General features: G+C 46.7%; 2 protein-coding genes across 6 annotated transcripts; one reads left to right on the forward strand and one right to left on the reverse strand.

Annotated features, from left to right (window-relative positions):
* LOC105559467 lies at window positions 1-10,028 on the forward strand. 2 transcript variants are annotated; one of them, XM_012007767.1, is made up of 7 exons: window positions 1-364; window positions 5,006-5,127; window positions 5,989-6,283; window positions 7,184-7,430; window positions 7,716-7,949; window positions 8,120-8,275; window positions 9,506-10,028. In XM_012007767.1, the coding sequence occupies exons 1-7, from the start codon at window positions 87-89 to the stop codon at window positions 9,938-9,940; spliced, it is 1,767 nt and encodes a 588-aa protein (XP_011863157.1). In that variant the 5' UTR covers window positions 1-86; the 3' UTR covers window positions 9,941-10,028. The 2 variants fall into 2 exon arrangements, with proteins under 2 accessions (XP_011863157.1, XP_011863158.1); XM_012007768.1 differs by having other exon boundaries at window positions 9,525-10,028.
* Window positions 10,029-10,123: 95 nt separating this feature from the next.
* On the reverse strand, window positions 10,124-13,588 carry LOC105559466. Of its 4 annotated transcripts, none has more exons than XM_012007766.1 (5): window positions 13,416-13,588; window positions 12,811-13,303; window positions 12,216-12,593; window positions 11,246-11,581; window positions 10,124-11,092 (listed from the first exon to the last, which is right to left on the reverse strand). In XM_012007766.1, the coding sequence occupies exons 2-5, from the start codon at window positions 13,236-13,238 to the stop codon at window positions 10,780-10,782; spliced, it is 1,455 nt and encodes a 484-aa protein (XP_011863156.1). In that variant the 5' UTR covers window positions 13,239-13,303; window positions 13,416-13,588; the 3' UTR covers window positions 10,124-10,779. The 4 variants fall into 4 exon arrangements, with proteins under 4 accessions (XP_011863156.1, XP_011863155.1, XP_011863153.1 ...); XM_012007765.1 differs by having other exon boundaries at window positions 12,811-13,336; XM_012007763.1 differs by having other exon boundaries at window positions 12,811-13,415; window positions 13,485-13,587.
* Window positions 13,589-18,461: the final 4,873 nt, after the last annotated feature.

Consider the following 18,461-nt stretch of genomic DNA (forward strand, 5'->3'; position numbering starts at 1 on the left):
ACTCCTTCGCCACTGAACGACGGACGTCGCCGTCGCCGTCGTCATTATCCACGAGAGACCGGGGACCGTCTCTTGGCGCGGTCATCATGTCGTGCATCACGATCGGCGTCCTGATGATACTCGCGTCGATCGCACGCAGTTGCGCCGGTTGCCCGTTTTGCGTCAGGCAGCAGCTGCAGCAGTTGCAGCAACGCACGCAGCAGCCGCAGCTGCAGCAACAGCAGCAGCAATTCTACCGGACCATCGGCAGCCCGAGACCGTTCGGCGCCGACCGGCCGACCCGCGTCCAGGAGTTCAACCGGACCGGCGTGCTGCATCCCGAGTACCAGATACCGGCGACCATCAGACCCGGCAACGTGTCTCAGTGAGTATTCAATCACCTGTCGTTACGCCATTGTCGCGGGGCGACTCTTTTTTTCCCCGCGACGTCGTCTGACGGGAGACTTTGATTTCGCGGCAACGAGAAAGCCCGACACCGCACTATACCGTTGCATTGGCCGCGGTGCCGTTTTCTCGTTCGACGCCGTTTAATTATCCGAGAAGAGATACCAAGTGCGTTTAGCCCGGATAATTATGACACCGCACTGTCACAATTATGTCCGCAAGAATAGTCCGCTCGTGCGTTTGAATGAGACGCGAACTCCGTCAGGAGTCTGGGAGAACTCTTGTGTTTTTCGGAAGGACCAAGTTTGCCGAAATTGCGGAAAGACACTCTAGCTCCGAATTGATTTCTCGATGAAATTTTCGACATTGCTATAAACGACTCGTTCAGTTAACTTTCTCTCTTTCCCGGTAAAATATTTTTTCATGCATGAGCATGCATCGATATATTATACAAAATTATAGATCAAATATGTCCATACATATTTTTACATTGTATGTTTCTATGTAATTCTATACAATTCTACACGGTTCTATATAGTTTTATAGATTTATACGTGCTTTTATATGAAACATTTGAAAAGGGGAAAAAATTGCTCATTTAAAATTATATAACTTTGTATAATTGTACACAATTATATATAATTGTAAATAAGCAATGTTTCACATTACAAAATTTTTCATATAGAAGCGTGCGCAAATCTATGAAATTATACAGAACTGTGTAGAATTGTATAAAATTAGGTAGAAATATACAATGTAAAAATATGTATGGACATATTTTATAATATTTATTCGTGTTCGTGCATGAACAGTTTTTGCCGGGTTTGATTCAAAATTCTCTCTATCGGCACTCCGCTTATTCTTGTATGGAATATTGTTTAAATGTGATAGATTTGATTTCAATTGTTGAAACTTTCTCCACTTTTATTGAAGAATTGTTCTGAGTTTCGGAGTACTTTTCCGATTTATTTCATTCGTGTAACATTATTTGTAACTAATTCTGATTTAATTAGGACGCTATCAATCGGCGATCAGAGGTGATCGACACTTAAAATGAAGAACCTCTTAAACCATTTCTCTCCCGCGACGATTGCGCGTTCGCAAGATCTATCGCAGCTAATTATGTCACTGCTGGACAAATTTTTATATTGCAAAATTAGCGCGCGCAATCTTAGCCGTGCGAGCCACACGTGTGCGCGCGCCTCTAATGGGCGGGAAATATTTAAGCAACTATTTTTGCGTGTGTAAATTGTTTGCTCGATACGCTGCACGGCTGCACCGCGAACGTTTACAGCAACGTCACGCACCGCGTTCCGTCAACCGCGAGCGAGAACGCTCGTGTGCACGCAATTCGGCGCACATTTTGCATACGCACGAGTCGATTCGATCCATATCGGTTGGCTCGCAACCGACGCAACTGTCGTTCATCACTCGAGTACAGCGAGATGATTATGTCGACGCACGCGGGAGGAACAGACGAAGGCCGGTTGCGTCGTAAAGATCGCACTGCCGGTTGCCACTTGTGCCGAAAGTAATTTGTAGCGAAACCCTTTCTTTTTCTCTACGTGTTATAAATTTACAGCTGTCTTCCACGGTGAATTCGCGGCTGCTGAACGACGGAGTCCTGGCGATAGCTGCATTAATTAATCGATGAATGAAACAGACGCGGAGATTGAGGGATAACGGGGCGAGTAACTCGTTAGACTCGCTTGATGACTTCACTTTCGCTCGTTTTAATTTATTATACGCGCTTATAATCCCGTCAAAGGAGGCATGCTACGCTATTTGCTTATGTTGCCAGGTAGTCGCTTCAAGTTTCCCGTAGATAAGAGGAAACGGAGACTGCGCGCCGCCGACTGTTGCACGCGCATCATGGAGACGGACGATAAAATTTGGTCGCTCCGTTATTATCCTCGTGCTCCTTTACGCCTTCACAATGTTCACCCGGTCTAATGGTCCGATCCGTCGCGACGCCACGCGTCATAAAGTCCTTCTATCGGATGGTTTCCGCGAAACTCTGACTGAAGTCGAAGTACAGAATTACACGCCTCTCTCTCTCTCTCTCTCTCCCGCGCGCGGATATTTATATACCTGACTTACAAGAAAAATCCTTGTAAACGGTCGACTGTAAAAACGTAGTATAAAAACAATGGGCACGGTATTTTCGATTCGATTTGGTACGTTCGCACTCGCCGAAGAGCCTCGAATGACGCTCGCGCAAAGTCAAAGATTTGCGCCATCACATTTCGCGGAATGTCGCGGTAAATGTCCTGCAACGTCACTCTCGAGCCGAGAGGTTTAAAGTGGGCAATGAACGCTCGCGCGTCCCGCTTCGAAAAAATCGTAAAATTTCATAACGTTCAGTGAACTACGCTCGCTCGGCGAGTGTTCGCACAATGGATACTTTTCCCCCCCGATGATACAGTGGAGTTACGTCTGTTATATCCGTTGAATTTCGCGCGCGATAATCATTGACTGAATGATCGTACTTCCTCGTGCCGCGGATGCTACGCGTTGGCCACGACACTTTTCACGTCGCTGATCTCACGTGCCCCGAGTTCTATTGTTAAGGGCGAGTTTCACAAACGTTGGTTAACTGCTAACCGAAGGCTCGTTGATTCTCTGTCTCTTCTTGGGTAATAAGATAGAAAAAGATAGGGAGTTGACTGAACTCTGGTTAACAGTTTACCGACGTTTGTGAAACTGGCCCTAAATGATATACCTTTGACTTCCGTCTGTCGGAAGTGGAAATCTCGGCGTCAGTCTTTCTTCTCTTCCGCGTGCAAGTATCGCCAGATGATTTTTGAAAATGTGAAGTTTAGAAAAAATATTTCAAGCCCCTCTCTCTGGTCTCTTTCGATCTTTGTTCTCCAATCGCTTGTAATCGGAGCAAGTCATTCGTGCCTCGACACTGACAGGATTGTCTGTCACTCCGCATTTGGAGATTTACTTAACAACGTGACTTAATAACCGGAAAATTAAAACGTAATCCAAAACCACCCCTTTGACTCCGCCGTCCGTATCGACGTCACCGTCGTTCGCGCGCGCGTCCAGTCGCACCTTCCGCAGGGTCGCTCCCCTCGCGCGCCAGGATGAAGAGGACGAGTGATGCCACGCGCCGCGTAAAAGCGCCCCACCTATCTCGGTCGCGACTTTCCACGAAACCTGCGGCAGACTCGCGACAAAAGAGAGGGAGAGAACAGACCGTCTAACAGAATCAATTCGGGGCTCTCCTCGTCTCTCCCCCTGCTGCTCCTTTCCCTCCCTCTTTCTCTCTTTCTCCGCTTCGTGTTCAGGATGACTTCACGGATGCCGGATTTAGACCACGGGGGTCGTGGCTGCGCGACCCCAGACGCCGCGACGCCGGCATTGTGCCCCGACGCTAATTTTACAATAGCTGTCTCAGCGCCAGACGCGAACGAGAGGAGCACGTGTGGCGGCTGCAGCGACGGCGGCGTCTCGACGTTTCTCGCAAACGACGACGACGACGACGACGGCGGCGGCGGCGGCGGCGGCGGCGGTGGCGACCGGGTGACGCTCGGAAGCTAACGGGTTGAGCTGCGCGCCGAGTTGCAGACTTTGACGCAAAATAGAGGAAAAAAGAGTACCCCCAACGGCATGAGGAAGGGCAAGGAAGAAGAGCGGGGGCGGATGAGCAGCATCGTCGGGGCGTAAAGTTAACCGGTGTAATTTTTGAAAAGAGGAAAGAAAGGAAGTGAGAGAGAGAGAGGCGAGAGGGACGGGGCGGTGGGAGGGGCGAGGGGAGGGGCGGGAGGGAAAAAAGGAATTGTATCGAACCCCGATCAACATTGTGACTAAATATAACGACGGTGGAATTCAGTGGTGTACGTGTGTGCGTGCGAAAGCGCGTGTACGCGCGTATATTGCGTGACTACGAGATCGCGGCAACTACCGGGTAATTATTTCAATTACGATACACAACATCCGCCGCGCCGCGCGGCGCGTTCTCCATCTCGGATTAACGTTCCGCGATTATGATAACGAGGGGCTTGCGAAGCGATGCTCGCGCCGAGCTAGGTCGACAGGTCGGCGATGATTTTTGCGACACGTTGTGCCCGGCGGTGCGTCAAAGGTACCGTCGAAAACTGTGCGAAATTATTGTCGATATCGGGAGGATGTGTTACGTCTTCTTCGTACAGAGGAAGTACGTCAAGTCACATGGATAATGAGTGTGACAGTTACGCTATTAATAATAGAAATGTACTTTTACAGAAATTACTTTTCTTATCTCTTAAAATCAGACAATTGTTTATAGTTGACGGACACACTTGTGAAAAATTACCAAAGTTACAAAATTAACAGCAAGCTGCTTACTTATGTAAGGTAATAATTTCTTCGCGAGATACAAATTTACTGACGCGCGTATTGTAATTATACACCTTTAATGGACAGTCCCAGTGTAATAATAATTGTAATTTTACATGAAATTTTTCAACAGTGTGCGGTCAATGAGGATATTACTTGAAATCGAATCTTTCGGCGATGTAGAAGATCGCGTCGCGTCGCACCCCATTCGCACACTCGCATTTTCGTTCGTTTGTGTACGTGCGACGTGCCGCGAACATCAATATCAAACTGGATGCAGATGAAATTCTTACAGGTTCTATTACCTGAGCCCACGGGAAGGCCCGCCTCTCACGTTACTCGTTAGCCCGTGTAGCGGTCCGATATCCTGGACGGTCAGCTACGTAGAGCCGCCCGAAAACCATCAGGAAGCAGAAGGTACGAAGTGTGTCTGAAATTCTTTTAGCTGTGAACAACCGAAAGGTGGAACGAAGCAAGGCTTTACTCCCTTGCCAACGCGAGCAATTCAAAAATTCTACGCGATTATTTAAAAAGTGCTATTTATTTACACTTATGTCGATATACGGTATGCGGTCTACGTGATGCAGATGCTTCGAGGCATTCTTCTTTTCCTCTCTTTAAAAATCAATCAGTGGGTTTTCACTGAAAACAGTGAATAGTCACTGATTTACAGTTATAAGTATACCACTGCGAATTTCAGTAGTGCACTTGGGAAGTTAATGACTGTTTTCAGTGATGATCCACTGATTGACTTTTAGAGAGTTTATTTTAAAAAAAAGAATCATTTGTAGCATTGAGTGGATCGCAGTCATACTCGAATCTTTTCTTCGTTTTGTGTTTTCCATATATTTCTGCTGTATTTACAATATGCTTTATAACTGTCTCGGTGTTAAATTGTTGAAATTCATGCACGTAACTTAAGAATTGATGATTAGGAGGCGCGTCCGAGAAGGAGAAATGTGACACATTTTAAAATGATATTAATATTTGGCGTCACTTCAGATAATCGGGGTATCCCACGAGTTGTCAAATCGCTCGAATAATTTCCGAATCAATTTACGTGTAGCGCAAACGTAATGGCCTGTGAAGACCTCAAAGCTAAATTGTTGAAAATTAATGCACATAACTTGAGAATTGATGATTAGGAGGCGCGTCCGTGAAAAAGAAGTGCGACATACTTAAAAAAAAAAGAATATTTGGCGTCATTTCGGGTAATCGAGGTATCCCACGAGTTGTCAAATCGCTCGAATGATTTCCGAATCAATTTACGACGTGTAGCGCAAACGCGATGGCCTGTGAAGACCTTAAAGCCGGGGTCTCCTCTCTTCACGTACGTGGGCGCGGAGGACCAAAATTTCACGATACCAAAGACACGGGCCGGGCTTTACTGGTTCGAGATCAAGTCTATGGAGCCTGCGGAACGGCCGCCCGGCACGGTGCTTCTGTACGCGACCTCCAGCGCTCTGGACCACGTATCGAGTATATATGCGAACGGAAAGGAGCATCGGCACCGGACGCTGAGATTTCAACAGCGACGAAGCAAACGGCGGCTGACGATATCCTGGGGCAAGAGGTACCACTGCGTTTCTACCGCGTCTTGCATTCGTTTTGTTGTTCCAAATACGGGATGTTAAATTCGCCGTGTCAAAGTTTACTCAATTTGAGTCTAGAGGGGTGTAGCAGCTTTGCATTCATATGACGGTCTGCTAAACCATCGAGTGATATAGACATCGCTCTGAAGTCGCGCTGCTAATATATTATTCCTACTTTATTCGATGAAGTAGAATGGTGTGCGAAAGGAGTATCGAGGGCTTGGATAATTCAGTAGGAAAAGCAGTCGCCACTGCGCCTACAGACGACCTAGAAGATTTAGGGCCGATTGTTCCAACTTCTTGGTAGGCTAACTAATAGTTCAATTATACATCTATCTTCGTCTAATTTGATGGAGAAACAAAGACAAATATATAAGATTTACCTAGACGGAGAAAATTTTTTTCTTAAAAGATCATTTATCGGAGGTTGGAGAAACCGGCCCTTGAAATGACACTGTGCATTTAATAAAGCACAGAAAACGTTGGTTTTTTTCCTTTTATTAAGTAAACTGCTTCTACACATGTTTGGAATCAAGTGTCTCTCGTGTATGCTTGAATAAGGTGGTGCAAGGTTTGCTAAACATCTCATGAGTAGCTGCAGGATTAGCATGAACGAATTGACGCGATTTATTGCCAAGGGGACGGAAATTTCCATGCAAGCGACATAAATGGAATTATCGGGAACGAGATCCATTCTTAGATCTATAAATCTAGTCTCATCACGTTCGTCACTGTGGACTCTTATTGCGCGATATTGCGATAATTCTCTTCCTTCCGTGGTCTATTATTGCGCGCAATCGTAACACGAGGCCCGCGCGTTGATGCGTCTATATCGATTTCGTTGGAGCCGCAATTTCAAGATGGCACGTTTGTTTTTCCAGCCATGTGGATCCGCACCTCTCCAACTACTGCTTAGCTGTCACCTCGGGTACGCAGCCGCATCCGTCGACGCTCTGCGCCGCGCAGGACGTTCTGAAAGCTTATCCGCACTCGTCGGCGAGAACCGGCACTTCCCCGAAGGAACATTATCATCGGGGCGTTCCGGAAGGTCTGCACTGCGTGCGGCAGACCAAGCTGACGCTTCATAGGATGAGATACGACACTACGTACAACTTTACCCTTTACGTGGTCGGTCCCTCGTCGCGCTCGTCAACCGAATCGATCTCGCTTATAAAACCGCACGAACCATACGCTCAGTTTGCAAAGAAGGCGACAGACGCTCTTCCGTTTAACTTTCACTCATCTTCACGCGAGAATTAGCATACACTCGTCTCATAACTGGGCGTAAGGATTATTAATTTCCGCGACTCTCTCACGTTTATTTCTATCCTTGGCGAACTTAGAGCTGTGTTGAACGCTTCTTCCTGAACTTACTTGTTGTTTAAGTATCGAAATGACGCGCTGATTCAACAGGTGAACACTCGGAACAACGTCTCTAATCGGGTCGCCACCGACTCTATCAGGTTCAAGAAGACGCCGGAGCTGACGTTGCATACCGATCGTTACACCACGGCCAATCTGCGGAAGACCGACGGTTTCGTCAATTTCCGTTATCGTCCGCCCGACAACACCTCGAGCACCTTTCACATACTTCCTTGCGGTGGAGGCATCGTGAAGGCGAAATTAAGCGGACAGGGAATACTACGGGTAAAACATGGAGTATTTATGACGCGGGCGTGTCGACCGTAAATTTGCGAAAGAGTCTTTAACAATTGACGCTATCGAACACGACCTGGCCATCTTGCATTGATCCGGACGCTTTCGCAACAGCGTCGATACACATAGAAGCATGTAAACGTGTCCCGTGTGATCGGCAGGAAAAAGAGGTGGTCGGATACGCCTCGTTGCGCGTACCTCCTCTACCCCCCGGTAAGACGTACACCCTGCGTATATCGACCACACCGCAGGAGCTGGTTCGAGTGTCCACCATAAAAGTGCTGGCTACGCAGGAGTCGTCCACCATTTATCCGCAAGTATGTCGGACTCTGCAGACTAATGTCTTCTTCCTACAACGACCGCGAGAGATTCCGCGATTAGGCTCTATTATCTCTTCCGGCACACGGAGAGAGAATTTTCTCGTAAAATTTACCCTGAAAGTCAGGTAATCGTGGGACAATATGGCACTTTGAAGAATTGTACGACAATTTTTTGAAATTTTACCATACATTCTACCAGTAAAATGTATACTAACAGTAAGTATAATTACTACCCATACAGCACAGATGGTTGCAGTTACATTGCAGAAACGTTGCAATCTTGCAGAGACGGTGCAGGGATATAAAATTGCAAAGTTTCGATAGCAATATTGCAGCAATGTTTCAAAAATAATAAAAATACTATATTTTTTATTTAAACAATTTTTCTAATTACGAGAATTTTATAATGTTATTTTCGTTGATACCAATAATGCGCGAATTATTAAGTACTTGATCAGTGCGGTGTTGCTCGCAATCTCCATCTATTGCGAAGCGACATAATCTCCTTAGGTTGCTTCGCAATAGCTTGCTGTGTATTGAAAAAGGCCCGGATTCATATGTAATTAGTAAATTCTCTGCTTATGTACAACAACAAGAAATTATTCCAAAAATATTGCACTGCAACATTGCTATAATGTTGCACTGCAATCTCTCTGAGGGCGGACATTTCAACGTTGCCGCAATCCTCCAGAAAGGTTGCAGCAATGTTGCGCAACGTTGCTGCAATATTGCAATCTTGCAATGTAACATTTCTGCAATCTTCCTGCAATATTTCTGTGCTGTGTGAGTGGTACAACGTACGGTATGCACGGCGAGAATTTTTTCTGAAAAGTTATCCTGGAAATCGTGTAATCGTGGGACAACATGGCGTTTCGTAGAATTGCATGAGAGTTTTTTGAAATTTTACCATACATTCTACTTGTAATTATACTTATTGTTAATATACAATTTAATAACAAAAACTCTCATACAGTTCTTCGAAACGCCATGTTGTCCCACGATTACACGATTTTCAGGATAATTTTTAAGAAAAAATTCTCTCCGTGCACTTTGCAGTACAGGAATAAATACATATACGTATTAAAGACGGAGATAAACTCGTCTATAACTGTATCTCGCCGTCGTGAGAATTTCGGACTTTAGTACCCATAGTATAAAATCATCATCGATCGGCTCCCTCGTTGTCAACAATAAATTTCGATTAACCAGAGCCTTGTCCGTTGGAAGAACGAATTTTTTGCCTCAGATACCGTCCAAGAACCCGCCGCGGGAGTACCGATCCCTCAGGACGTGCCACGAAGTGACAATAGGCGTGGAGCCGGCCGGCGCCACCAAGTACTGCATCCTGGTGAAGGAGCTGCGGAGTTCGTCGTCCTTGGCGAGTGTCACGACCGTGCCGGATCAGTGCGGGCTCCATCGGCGCAGACGGTCCGAGTACATGTTCGAGGTATGCGAGGAGAAGCGCAACCCGCCGAACGACCGGGCGCTGCCGTTTACCCTCAGGAGGCTGCAGCCCGGCAAGGCTTACCTCCTGCAGATCACGGCGCAGCTCAAGGGCCAGTCCTTGTCCTACCCGCTGCTGGGTGTGCGCACACGACGGTCCTGCGTAACGTAATCCGTATGATTCCTGTTAAGCGAACTGTAAGACCGACGCGACGATAGTCTACAGGAGCATCGTTGGTGACTTCTAGACCCATCTGTCTTCTCATCAAGTAACGTGTACGAGAAACGTCCACGAGATTTCCAGGACCGGGCGTGCGAATCGTTTATCTTGACAATGACGTGAGTTTCGGAAATCTCTCGGAGTAGGTCAGCGTGTAAACGGATGTTAATATTTTATATAAATTTTCGCTCTTGTAAAATTTTATTCGGGTATGGCAAACACAGTCATCATCTACTGTATTTTCTTCGATACATCTTTCTTGTTTGTCCTCGCGTGTCAACTGTTTTATCCCGCTAGCAAGTTTACTTGTCGACCACTCGCGAGAATACTGAGCGCAGAAGGATGCGAAAATAATAAAAGCACGACGAGGAGTTACGCTTCCGGATTTGAGGATTACGTTTAGTCGCAGGGGCACAGTCATCTAGTCTAGATTTTACGACGTACAACCGTACGAGTACACACACACACACATACATACACGGCGTGCGCGGTGAATGCGGAACGACGACTAGCGTATGTCAACGCATATTTTGATATAACATGTATGTACACATTCTTTATATAGGTATAAGTTTTTTTATACGTACTCCCCCTCACTCTAAATAAGTACAATACCTTCGCCATTTTTACGGCTGCCTGTAGTTGCGAATAGAGATTACACTTGAAATCGAAAAAGCGAATAAACGAAAATTTAGACAGCCAGGCAAGTGATTGTTGCTCGCGCGAGTCTGTCGTGTATAACTTTCCCGTTTGTAAGTAAGAAGTGTAAAGGATCCTCTCCTGTTTTACATATCGAGCTGTATAATAACGAAAATATAGCTAATGTTGTCACGACGAGCTAAGAGCAAAGTTCCACTTGGACGAGTCTGCGGAGCCTTTCACCGGGCGAATTCGGCGGTTCCGCCTTCAGCAACGAGGCCGCTCTGGCGAGATGGGCTCGCTTATCCTCGCCGGGACATGTCGCGAGCTCTCGCAGGGTTACCGCCGTGTAAAGCGCCAGACGAGCGCCGTGCGGATCCAATCGATTCACCGTGTCCATGACGCGCTTACATAATTCCGGCTTCCGCGGATCGGTCGCTGGTAGCAGCTGCATCAGCGAGTGGCTCACGGATACGCAGTGCTGGTGACCGGGATGCAGCAACACTGTAAGCCTAAACGAACGATCCCGTTGAGTTCCCGAGTAATAGTGCGGAAAATCTAAAAATGCGCACCGCGACTTTCTAGTATTTTACATTGTTTAGTTATTTATCGTCAAATAAGAGTCTAAATAAAAAATCAACGTGGATCGAACAAAAAGGTTCTACCGCGAGAGAAGATCAAACAAGGTGTGCTCGGTCGCCTGCTTCATGACCTCCGCGACCTCTTCCTCCAGTTTATCCGTTAACTGCGCGACCTCCGTGGACGTCACTGTTCCTGGACACGCGTCGCAGGACCAGTCGGTATTCGGATTCAGGGGATCGTTCGGCAACATGAGTCCGTTTTTGCAGGGGCAATTCAGGCTGCCTAAATGCGTGCCCAATTCCGTGGGGTCGGCGCAACGTTTGCACCGACAAGCGAAGTACTTTGTGGCAAGGAGATGCTCCCTCCTGGCCCTGGTGGCCCAAAGCGCGTGCGTGTACATGGTGCTCAAATGTTCCCCTCTGGAAGTATCAATCGCGAGATGCATAATAATTTAAATAAGTGTAGAAACGAAAGAACAAGCAATCTGTGAAATGAAGAAAAAAAATATTCTGCTTTCTAACGTTGACGTGAAGACGCATTGTACAACGAAACTTCTGACTTCCAATTTAATAATTTTTTGCATCTCCATCTTGACGAATCTTGTAAGCTTTATTGTACAAATAGCTCCGTAAATCTTTCTATTATGTAAGAACGCATCCGAAATTTAGCTCATATTTGTTTGTTCCTCAGACATTTGTAGGCACCCTTGTAAGTTTGTTGCCGGAAGTGGGCCAGTATTACTGGCCGAACCGTCGTATTTTATTATAATATCCCAAGGAAAAATGAAAAGTCAAGATGACGTCAGTTTGATGTCATATTGATCAAAATGTGACATGAATTTGGTCAATATGACATCAAATTGACATCATCTTGACTTTTCATTTTTCCTTGGGTACAATAAAGAATTGCCAGCAAGGTCGTCTCCACACTTATTTAAATTCTTAATTCTTGACTGGCGCTCACCAAACTGCTATCAATTGCACAACTTCTCGTCTAAGGTAGACAAATAATTTTTTTAATAGAAGAGATACATAAAGTTCCATACATACGTACTTTTCAATCGACGTGACCGCGTATACGGTAATCCGCGGCCTGCCTTTGTCGTCGACGCGAAAGTCGTGTCGCGTGTTCGCGACACAGGAGTGCTCCAGAAGAGACGCGTTCTCGTAAATCGCCACCGAGCCCTCCGGCGGCGCGGTCTCCAGCGCGTTCACGTCGATCAGGCCGCAAATCGTCGGCAGAAGGTCCCCGCAATCGGACGCCATCGATAAAAGTGGCCCGAGAAGCTGGCTCACGCTCGACACTTCGTCGTGAGCCTCCGTGCCGGGTCCTCGCGACTCCACGTGACTCTGCAGCTTCGCCAGGGATGTCCAACGGCGCGATTTCGTGCGCCACAGTATCAGCATACGAATCACCAGAAGCACCTCGCATCTGCGCGGGCGTAGCGCGAAATTAACAATTAATGTAAATAGCGTGAATAAAAAGCGTCTGCGTTTTCAGGGGCATCTTTGGACAACTAACTCTCCGCGATACGAATGCGCGCGACTCAGATCGCGCTCGAACCAACTTTTTCCTCCCCCGACATCTCGCTGATTCGGTCTCGAAGCGAATACTTCATTACTACCCAACTTGCGCCGGGCGAAGGTACCTGGGAATAATTCTCGCGCGCGCAAGGAGAGCGCACTCGAGCTGGTGCCTCTTCTTGTCGGACAGGCCCCCGCAATCGGGCCTGCACACCGGCCAGCAACACCTGCCGCATCTCGCGCCGACGTCGTCGCACCGTCCGCCGCAACCGACGCAGACCCGCTGACTCGCGTGGGTCGACGGTCCCCAGACCAGAGGCGTCTCCGAGAGGATCACGTCTCCTGGAGCCAAGTCCCTGGTTGCTAGCAAGTGCCGTCCGAGCGCAGGGCCGCGACCGATCTCCCAGCCGCCGCACGTGGACTTGTGACGCGGCCAGTCCTGAGACTGATGCGATTTGTCGCAGTAGAACTCACGTCTGCAGCTGCCGCACTTCAACGTGGCGTTTGTCCCGCACACCGGGCACACACCATACCTCGGGACGTTCTCCATCATCAGTGAATTGTCATTTCCAAGATCATCGACGAAATTGGATTTAAACTTTGACCAGCTCTCACCCTCTGAGGACCGATCGTTAAATTTAATTGATTCACCTGCGGAGAGAATGAAATTGAATGTGCCTTGCATTTCACACCATCGAGGTTCTTCCCTCGAGCTCCATGCATTTCGTACCTGCAGTGGAAAATGAAGTGTGACGTCGGACTCGCGATTAAAATGATATATTTATTATTGTTTTATTACGTTTACTTTTAATTCGCCCCCGATGAGAAAATCAGACTTGTCGCGAGAACATCGTTCACCGGCCGCTAACTTTACCGCACTGAACAAACCGGCATTTGCTAACGCGGCGGCCACGTTTAATTATAGATCGGACGGCCGCGCTACTATTTTCGTAAAACGAAAGGGAATCAAGATTTTTCTACTGACGCACGTGGACGTGCCAGCGTACGCGCCAGCGAACGTGCCAGTACATCCAACGAGTTTATGGAATTTATGAAACTCTCTGAATCTAAAAATAATTATGTGAAACGTAGGATGATCTTACATACACATGGCAGGTCAGCACTGATTACATCTCGCGATCTTTAAGACGTCTCTTAGACATGCGTGCTGTGTGGGTTTACTAGCGATTATACTTATTACACCTTTCACTAGTAAAGTATATGGTAAATTTTTTGAAAACTTTCATAGAGTTCTTCAAAATGCTATGTTCTACGATTTTCAGGGTAAATTTTAAGGGAAAATTCTCCCCGTGTATATTTTCAATCTTTCACAGAAGAGGAAGTAAAGGCGGTTCGTATACGTGCATGTTTTTTTCCAAATGGCCGAATCGATGATCGGCGTCGGTCGCGAGGAAAATCCACGTGGAAGGTGGAAATGACGAGGGCAAGGTAGATAATATTTCGATTTATTATTAAACGTGCCTACATGATACAAATTAGGGAACAACACAATCTCGTTATCACTTTTATGACGTAGTAAATATGTTTTGTCCTTTGCGTGTACGCGCGTGATGAGAGTCTAATAATTATTACACCTTACCTATAGGAGATGGGATTAATTTAACGATGTTCAGCAGATTCGGTACACAGACTATCACAAAGTTGATTGCTGGTTCGGGTTCGTACACGGGTGTTTCTAAAATGATCACAGCCGCGAGCTGAACGACATAAAAAGTAACACGTCCAAAAGCATCTTTTCACCTCCGCGTACGTATCGCTGTGCCCGATTCTTCGCGATATTCTCTAGCGATCGTGTCTCCCCCCCCCCCCCCCCGGAAAAACGCCGTCGATAATCAGCGTGATTTAAACCCACGTCACGACACCTTTTCCACCCTTATCGCCGCGATCTCGCTGCCCTCCCGCGCTCACTCTAGTCTCGCGCCAACATCGATTATCAATTCCGCCGCGAGGATCGATACGCTGGAACTAGAAAAATCAATGGCTATCGTGCTGTCGGCTTGACATTAAAATATATCGACGCACCTGAGGCGCGAGCATCGACCGCGTATCAAAATTTACAGAGGACAGCCCGAAGCGGATCCACGGACCCCACGAATCCCCCTAGTTTTAATCGGAGACAGTCCGGCTATCGCGAGGTTTTCGATCCTGTCGAAAATTGTCGACGTCGTCTTCCTTTTTACTTCAAAGAAATCACAGAGTCACGGGGCCGATCGTTCCAATTTCGTCACGTCGAGATAAAAAATACGGATACGCAGTTGACGCCGCGTTAACGCAATTTAGAACGCACCCTGTACGTGTAGCATCATTTTTTTTTTTTCCTTAAGAAGTACGAGTCGCTCAATGACCATGAGAATGACACCGTTTTTTTTTCTTTCTTTCTTTCTTTTTCTCTCTTGCTCTCTTTACACCTTATTATACAAATACAACGAGACACCGTGTAATTCTTATATCTTCTTCACATATTAAGAATATATTCCTAGGTACTCTGCGAGGACGTGCGACCGTCCGTAAAGCGACCCGTCGGCTCTCGCGGGACGGCGGCGCGCGGATAGACCGTTGCTCAAAGCAAGCCTAATTGGGGGATGACAATTGGAGAACGCGAGACTCCAGCCGGGGGCGTGCCGCCGGCGCGCGGGATCACCCAGACCGGGCATTTACGCCTCGCACGTCATCGTCGTATCTCGATCTCGGTATATCACTCTCTAACTGCGCTATGTATATATTTATATGTATATTTATTTATATAGAATGCATTACGAGCTCACCGCGCGGCTCCCGCGGCCGCGTGTGACAGAGACACCGAAGCACATGCAAAACAACTCAAACGTAACGCAACGGTGCGCGATTCCTCGCCCCTGCTCCTTTCTCTCTCCCCCTCTCTCTCTCTCTCTCTCTGCCTTCTCACCGTCCCTCCCTCTCTACCATAAATAGATAAATTATTCCTCTCTATGTACAAATGGTACCTTCCTGGATGTTTGTGCTTACATAGGCCTGTGCTCTCGCCGCGCGTTTAGCGTTAAGGATCAATTGTGCTTGTCGCGCCGAGTTTTACTCTTCGCTTCCGTGTATTGTGGAAACGCTAAGAGAAAAATGTACGACGAGCTCTTTGACGCGAGCGGTGCCGAGATCACTGGCGCAACGGAATTTGATCTCAATTTTATTTAAAGAAAAGACAGCCGAGAAGCGAAACGAGGGAAAACGTAGCGCTAAACGCACGATGAGCTACTGTTCTTAAATGTACAATACATCTTGTTCCGCCCCTAACTTGCGCAGCTCTTCCGCGGCGGATTGTTTGACAGAACGGTGATGATCGAACTTTGCCTCTTGCATTGTATCAAAATATATAAAAATGGCGAAACTAGAACGACCGGCGGCGCTCTCCTATTTTCTCAAGCAAGCAGAGAAACGTCGGCCGCCGTGGTCTCGACGTACGCCGATATTGTTCTGCGCGACAATGAAAGTCTGCGGGATGCGTTAAAGTCTTCCTGAATGTATTTACAAGTCAATTTTCCTAAAATATCACCGAACGTGACGAATTTTACTGAAACGCCCTTTTCCTCTCGCCTGTATGGGAAGATATCTCAATAAAATATACATGGCAATCACGAGGAGGAAATTCAAGCTGCGCTCTGAGAATATCTTGGGTCTTGTAGTGAAAATATATGTATACTCAGCAGACGTGTAGCGATAGTTACGCGAGTATATTTTAAAAATATTACCAAGATATCTCTGTCTCTCTATCTTTCTCTCACGTAATATCTTCTCGACGATGCTACGCGATTGCCCAACAAGACGCCTCGACGGAGATCCCGCGGATTTCCCTTGGTCACGCAGAATTGCAATCGATTTGCCCTACGAGCGCATATATGGTGAAAAATAAAAACCCCGGACGCCAGGCACACGCACACGCGCGTGCGGACTCCGCTAATAAATTCATATTCATTCACCGCTTTGGCAAACAGGGCCGAACACGCGGTTCCACAGCGCTGCAAAACGCCTGAACTCCTTTAGCCTCGGTGATTATACAATATGTAAAATAGATCATTTGTTTGCTTATACCGCGGGGAGAAACGCTCTCTCTCTCTTTCTTTCTCTCTCTTTCTCGCAACATTACGTTGCAACATGTACGGTCATCGTCGGGAAACGCTCGCCGTCCGTTCACACGGGGGTATAGCTCGTCGCGTTATCGACGTCGTATGGCACTGGATATCAGCGTGGCACTGTCCTCGCGCAAATGCATCTCGCGTGCTTGGTATTGTGTACAAAAAAAAACCCGAGGTTCCTCTAGTCTTTCTGTATTCGTTCAAAGAATGCGATCTCACGATGGGTGTCGTACGCTTCGACAGTGTCGAGAGAAGTCCTCTCCCTTGGCTCCTTTCTCTCACATCTCCGTCGCTATCGTTGGTACTTGAAGAACGTTTTATCGCCCAGTTTCCTGAATCGCACGCAACTCTGGTAGTCTTACATTTACGAAACTATTATCTTGTCTTGTAAATAAAGGCCACTCAAATGCAAGAATCTACTGCAGATACTAAGAGTACACGTAAAGAATAAATCCCTCGGATGCCTCGACGAGTTAGGGCCGGTTCCGCCATCTCCGATTAATAGAATCAGCCGATTTAAATTTCAGTGTTGGACTGGCATTGACCAATTTATCGTAACCAAAATTAACTAATCACGATTGACGCTTAATCGACCGATTAACTTGATCGGTGATAGCGAAACCGGCCCTTAAACAACGAAGGTACGTAGACAAAAGTTCCGTAGGTTCCGCCGTTACAATTATTTGACCGGTATCTCGAAGCAGCCGTTTAAGCCGCGAGCCATCGCGGGGGAATCGACACTCGATTACATTAACGAACAGCTTACTGAACTCTGTGTTTAGCGCATCGCTGTAAAGACCGATTATCTGGACGTATTCTCGTTAACGTGCGTAATTGCGAATTTTTTCAAACAGACATTTCCCGAAAACTATCCCCCCCTTCTAATTCTTAAGACTAAGTTACTAAACACTTAGGCCACGCTAAGACAATTCGGCCTGCTGTTATGAGATCGACGTTAGGGGAATGGGTGTCTCGTTTGCGCTTCGTCTTATCGGAGACAGTCGTATGGGAGTCGAACCGCGATGTATTTGCAATACAAGAAAGGCGAAACTAAAAAAATACATGTAAAACAGTGTATCAATATGTGAATCTCTTCTCTACGAATCGTTTGACTCGACAAGAGCCTACACTCACGACATTTAGCTGATAGTAACTTGTTATTCACATTGAAACCAATGTTTCTCGAAATAGAACTTACACAACTATAGCCCATTGATCTGAACGATTTAAATCAATTCGAAGTGTATAAGAATTTTGTACTATTAATTCAAGTACTATTAATTCAGTAGTTTCAGTCTGTTAAATAAAAGATCTCTTAATAGAGCTTCCGGTTCGGATCAAAGCATCAATGGCTGATCACAGCATCGCGTATTGTCGCATCACCACATCCAATGTATACAGGGTGTCCTAAAACCACCGGAGGTCCTCTTAATGACAGATTCCTTAGAACATTTCCAGACGAAAATCCTAATACAAAAGTGTCGAGGCTATAATAGTTTTTAAATTAGAAGCGATTATTTTCCACAAATGATAGGGCTGAAATTTCGCGCGCTCAGGAACGGCGAAATGACAAGTGATATAAGAAGAACGATATTCATAGGAGCACTTATATCACTTGTCATTTTGCCGTTCCTGAGCGCGCGAAATTTCAG

This window comes from Vollenhovia emeryi, unplaced genomic scaffold (assembly GCF_000949405.1).
Source record: "Vollenhovia emeryi isolate VEMERY1.0 unplaced genomic scaffold, V.emery_V1.0 DF939268.1, whole genome shotgun sequence".
In the NCBI taxonomy this organism is placed as follows: Eukaryota; Metazoa; Arthropoda; class Insecta; order Hymenoptera; family Formicidae; genus Vollenhovia; species Vollenhovia emeryi.

Excerpts from the sequence above, each read along its gene's own strand:
- LOC105559467 (XM_012007767.1), top strand. The coding sequence starts at position 87 with ATGTCGTGCATCACGATCGGCGTCCTGATGATACTCGCGTCGATCGCA. Across the intron at positions 5,128-5,988 it reads AAACCATCAGGAAGCAGAAG|CGCAAACGCGATGGCCTGTG; the intron begins GTACGAAGTGTG and ends TACGACGTGTAG. Across the intron at positions 8,276-9,505 it reads CGTCCACCATTTATCCGCAA|AACGAATTTTTTGCCTCAGA; the intron begins GTATGTCGGACT and ends GTCCGTTGGAAG.
- LOC105559466 (XM_012007763.1), bottom strand. The coding sequence starts at position 13,370 with ATGCAAGGCACATTCAATTTCATTCTCTCCGCAGGTGAATCAATTAAA. Across the intron at positions 12,594-12,810 it reads CGCGCGAGAATTATTCCCAG|ATGCGAGGTGCTTCTGGTGA; the intron begins GTACCTTCGCCC and ends ACGCCCGCGCAG. Across the intron at positions 11,582-12,215 it reads GCGGTCACGTCGATTGAAAA|AGGGGAACATTTGAGCACCA; the intron begins GTACGTATGTAT and ends TGATACTTCCAG.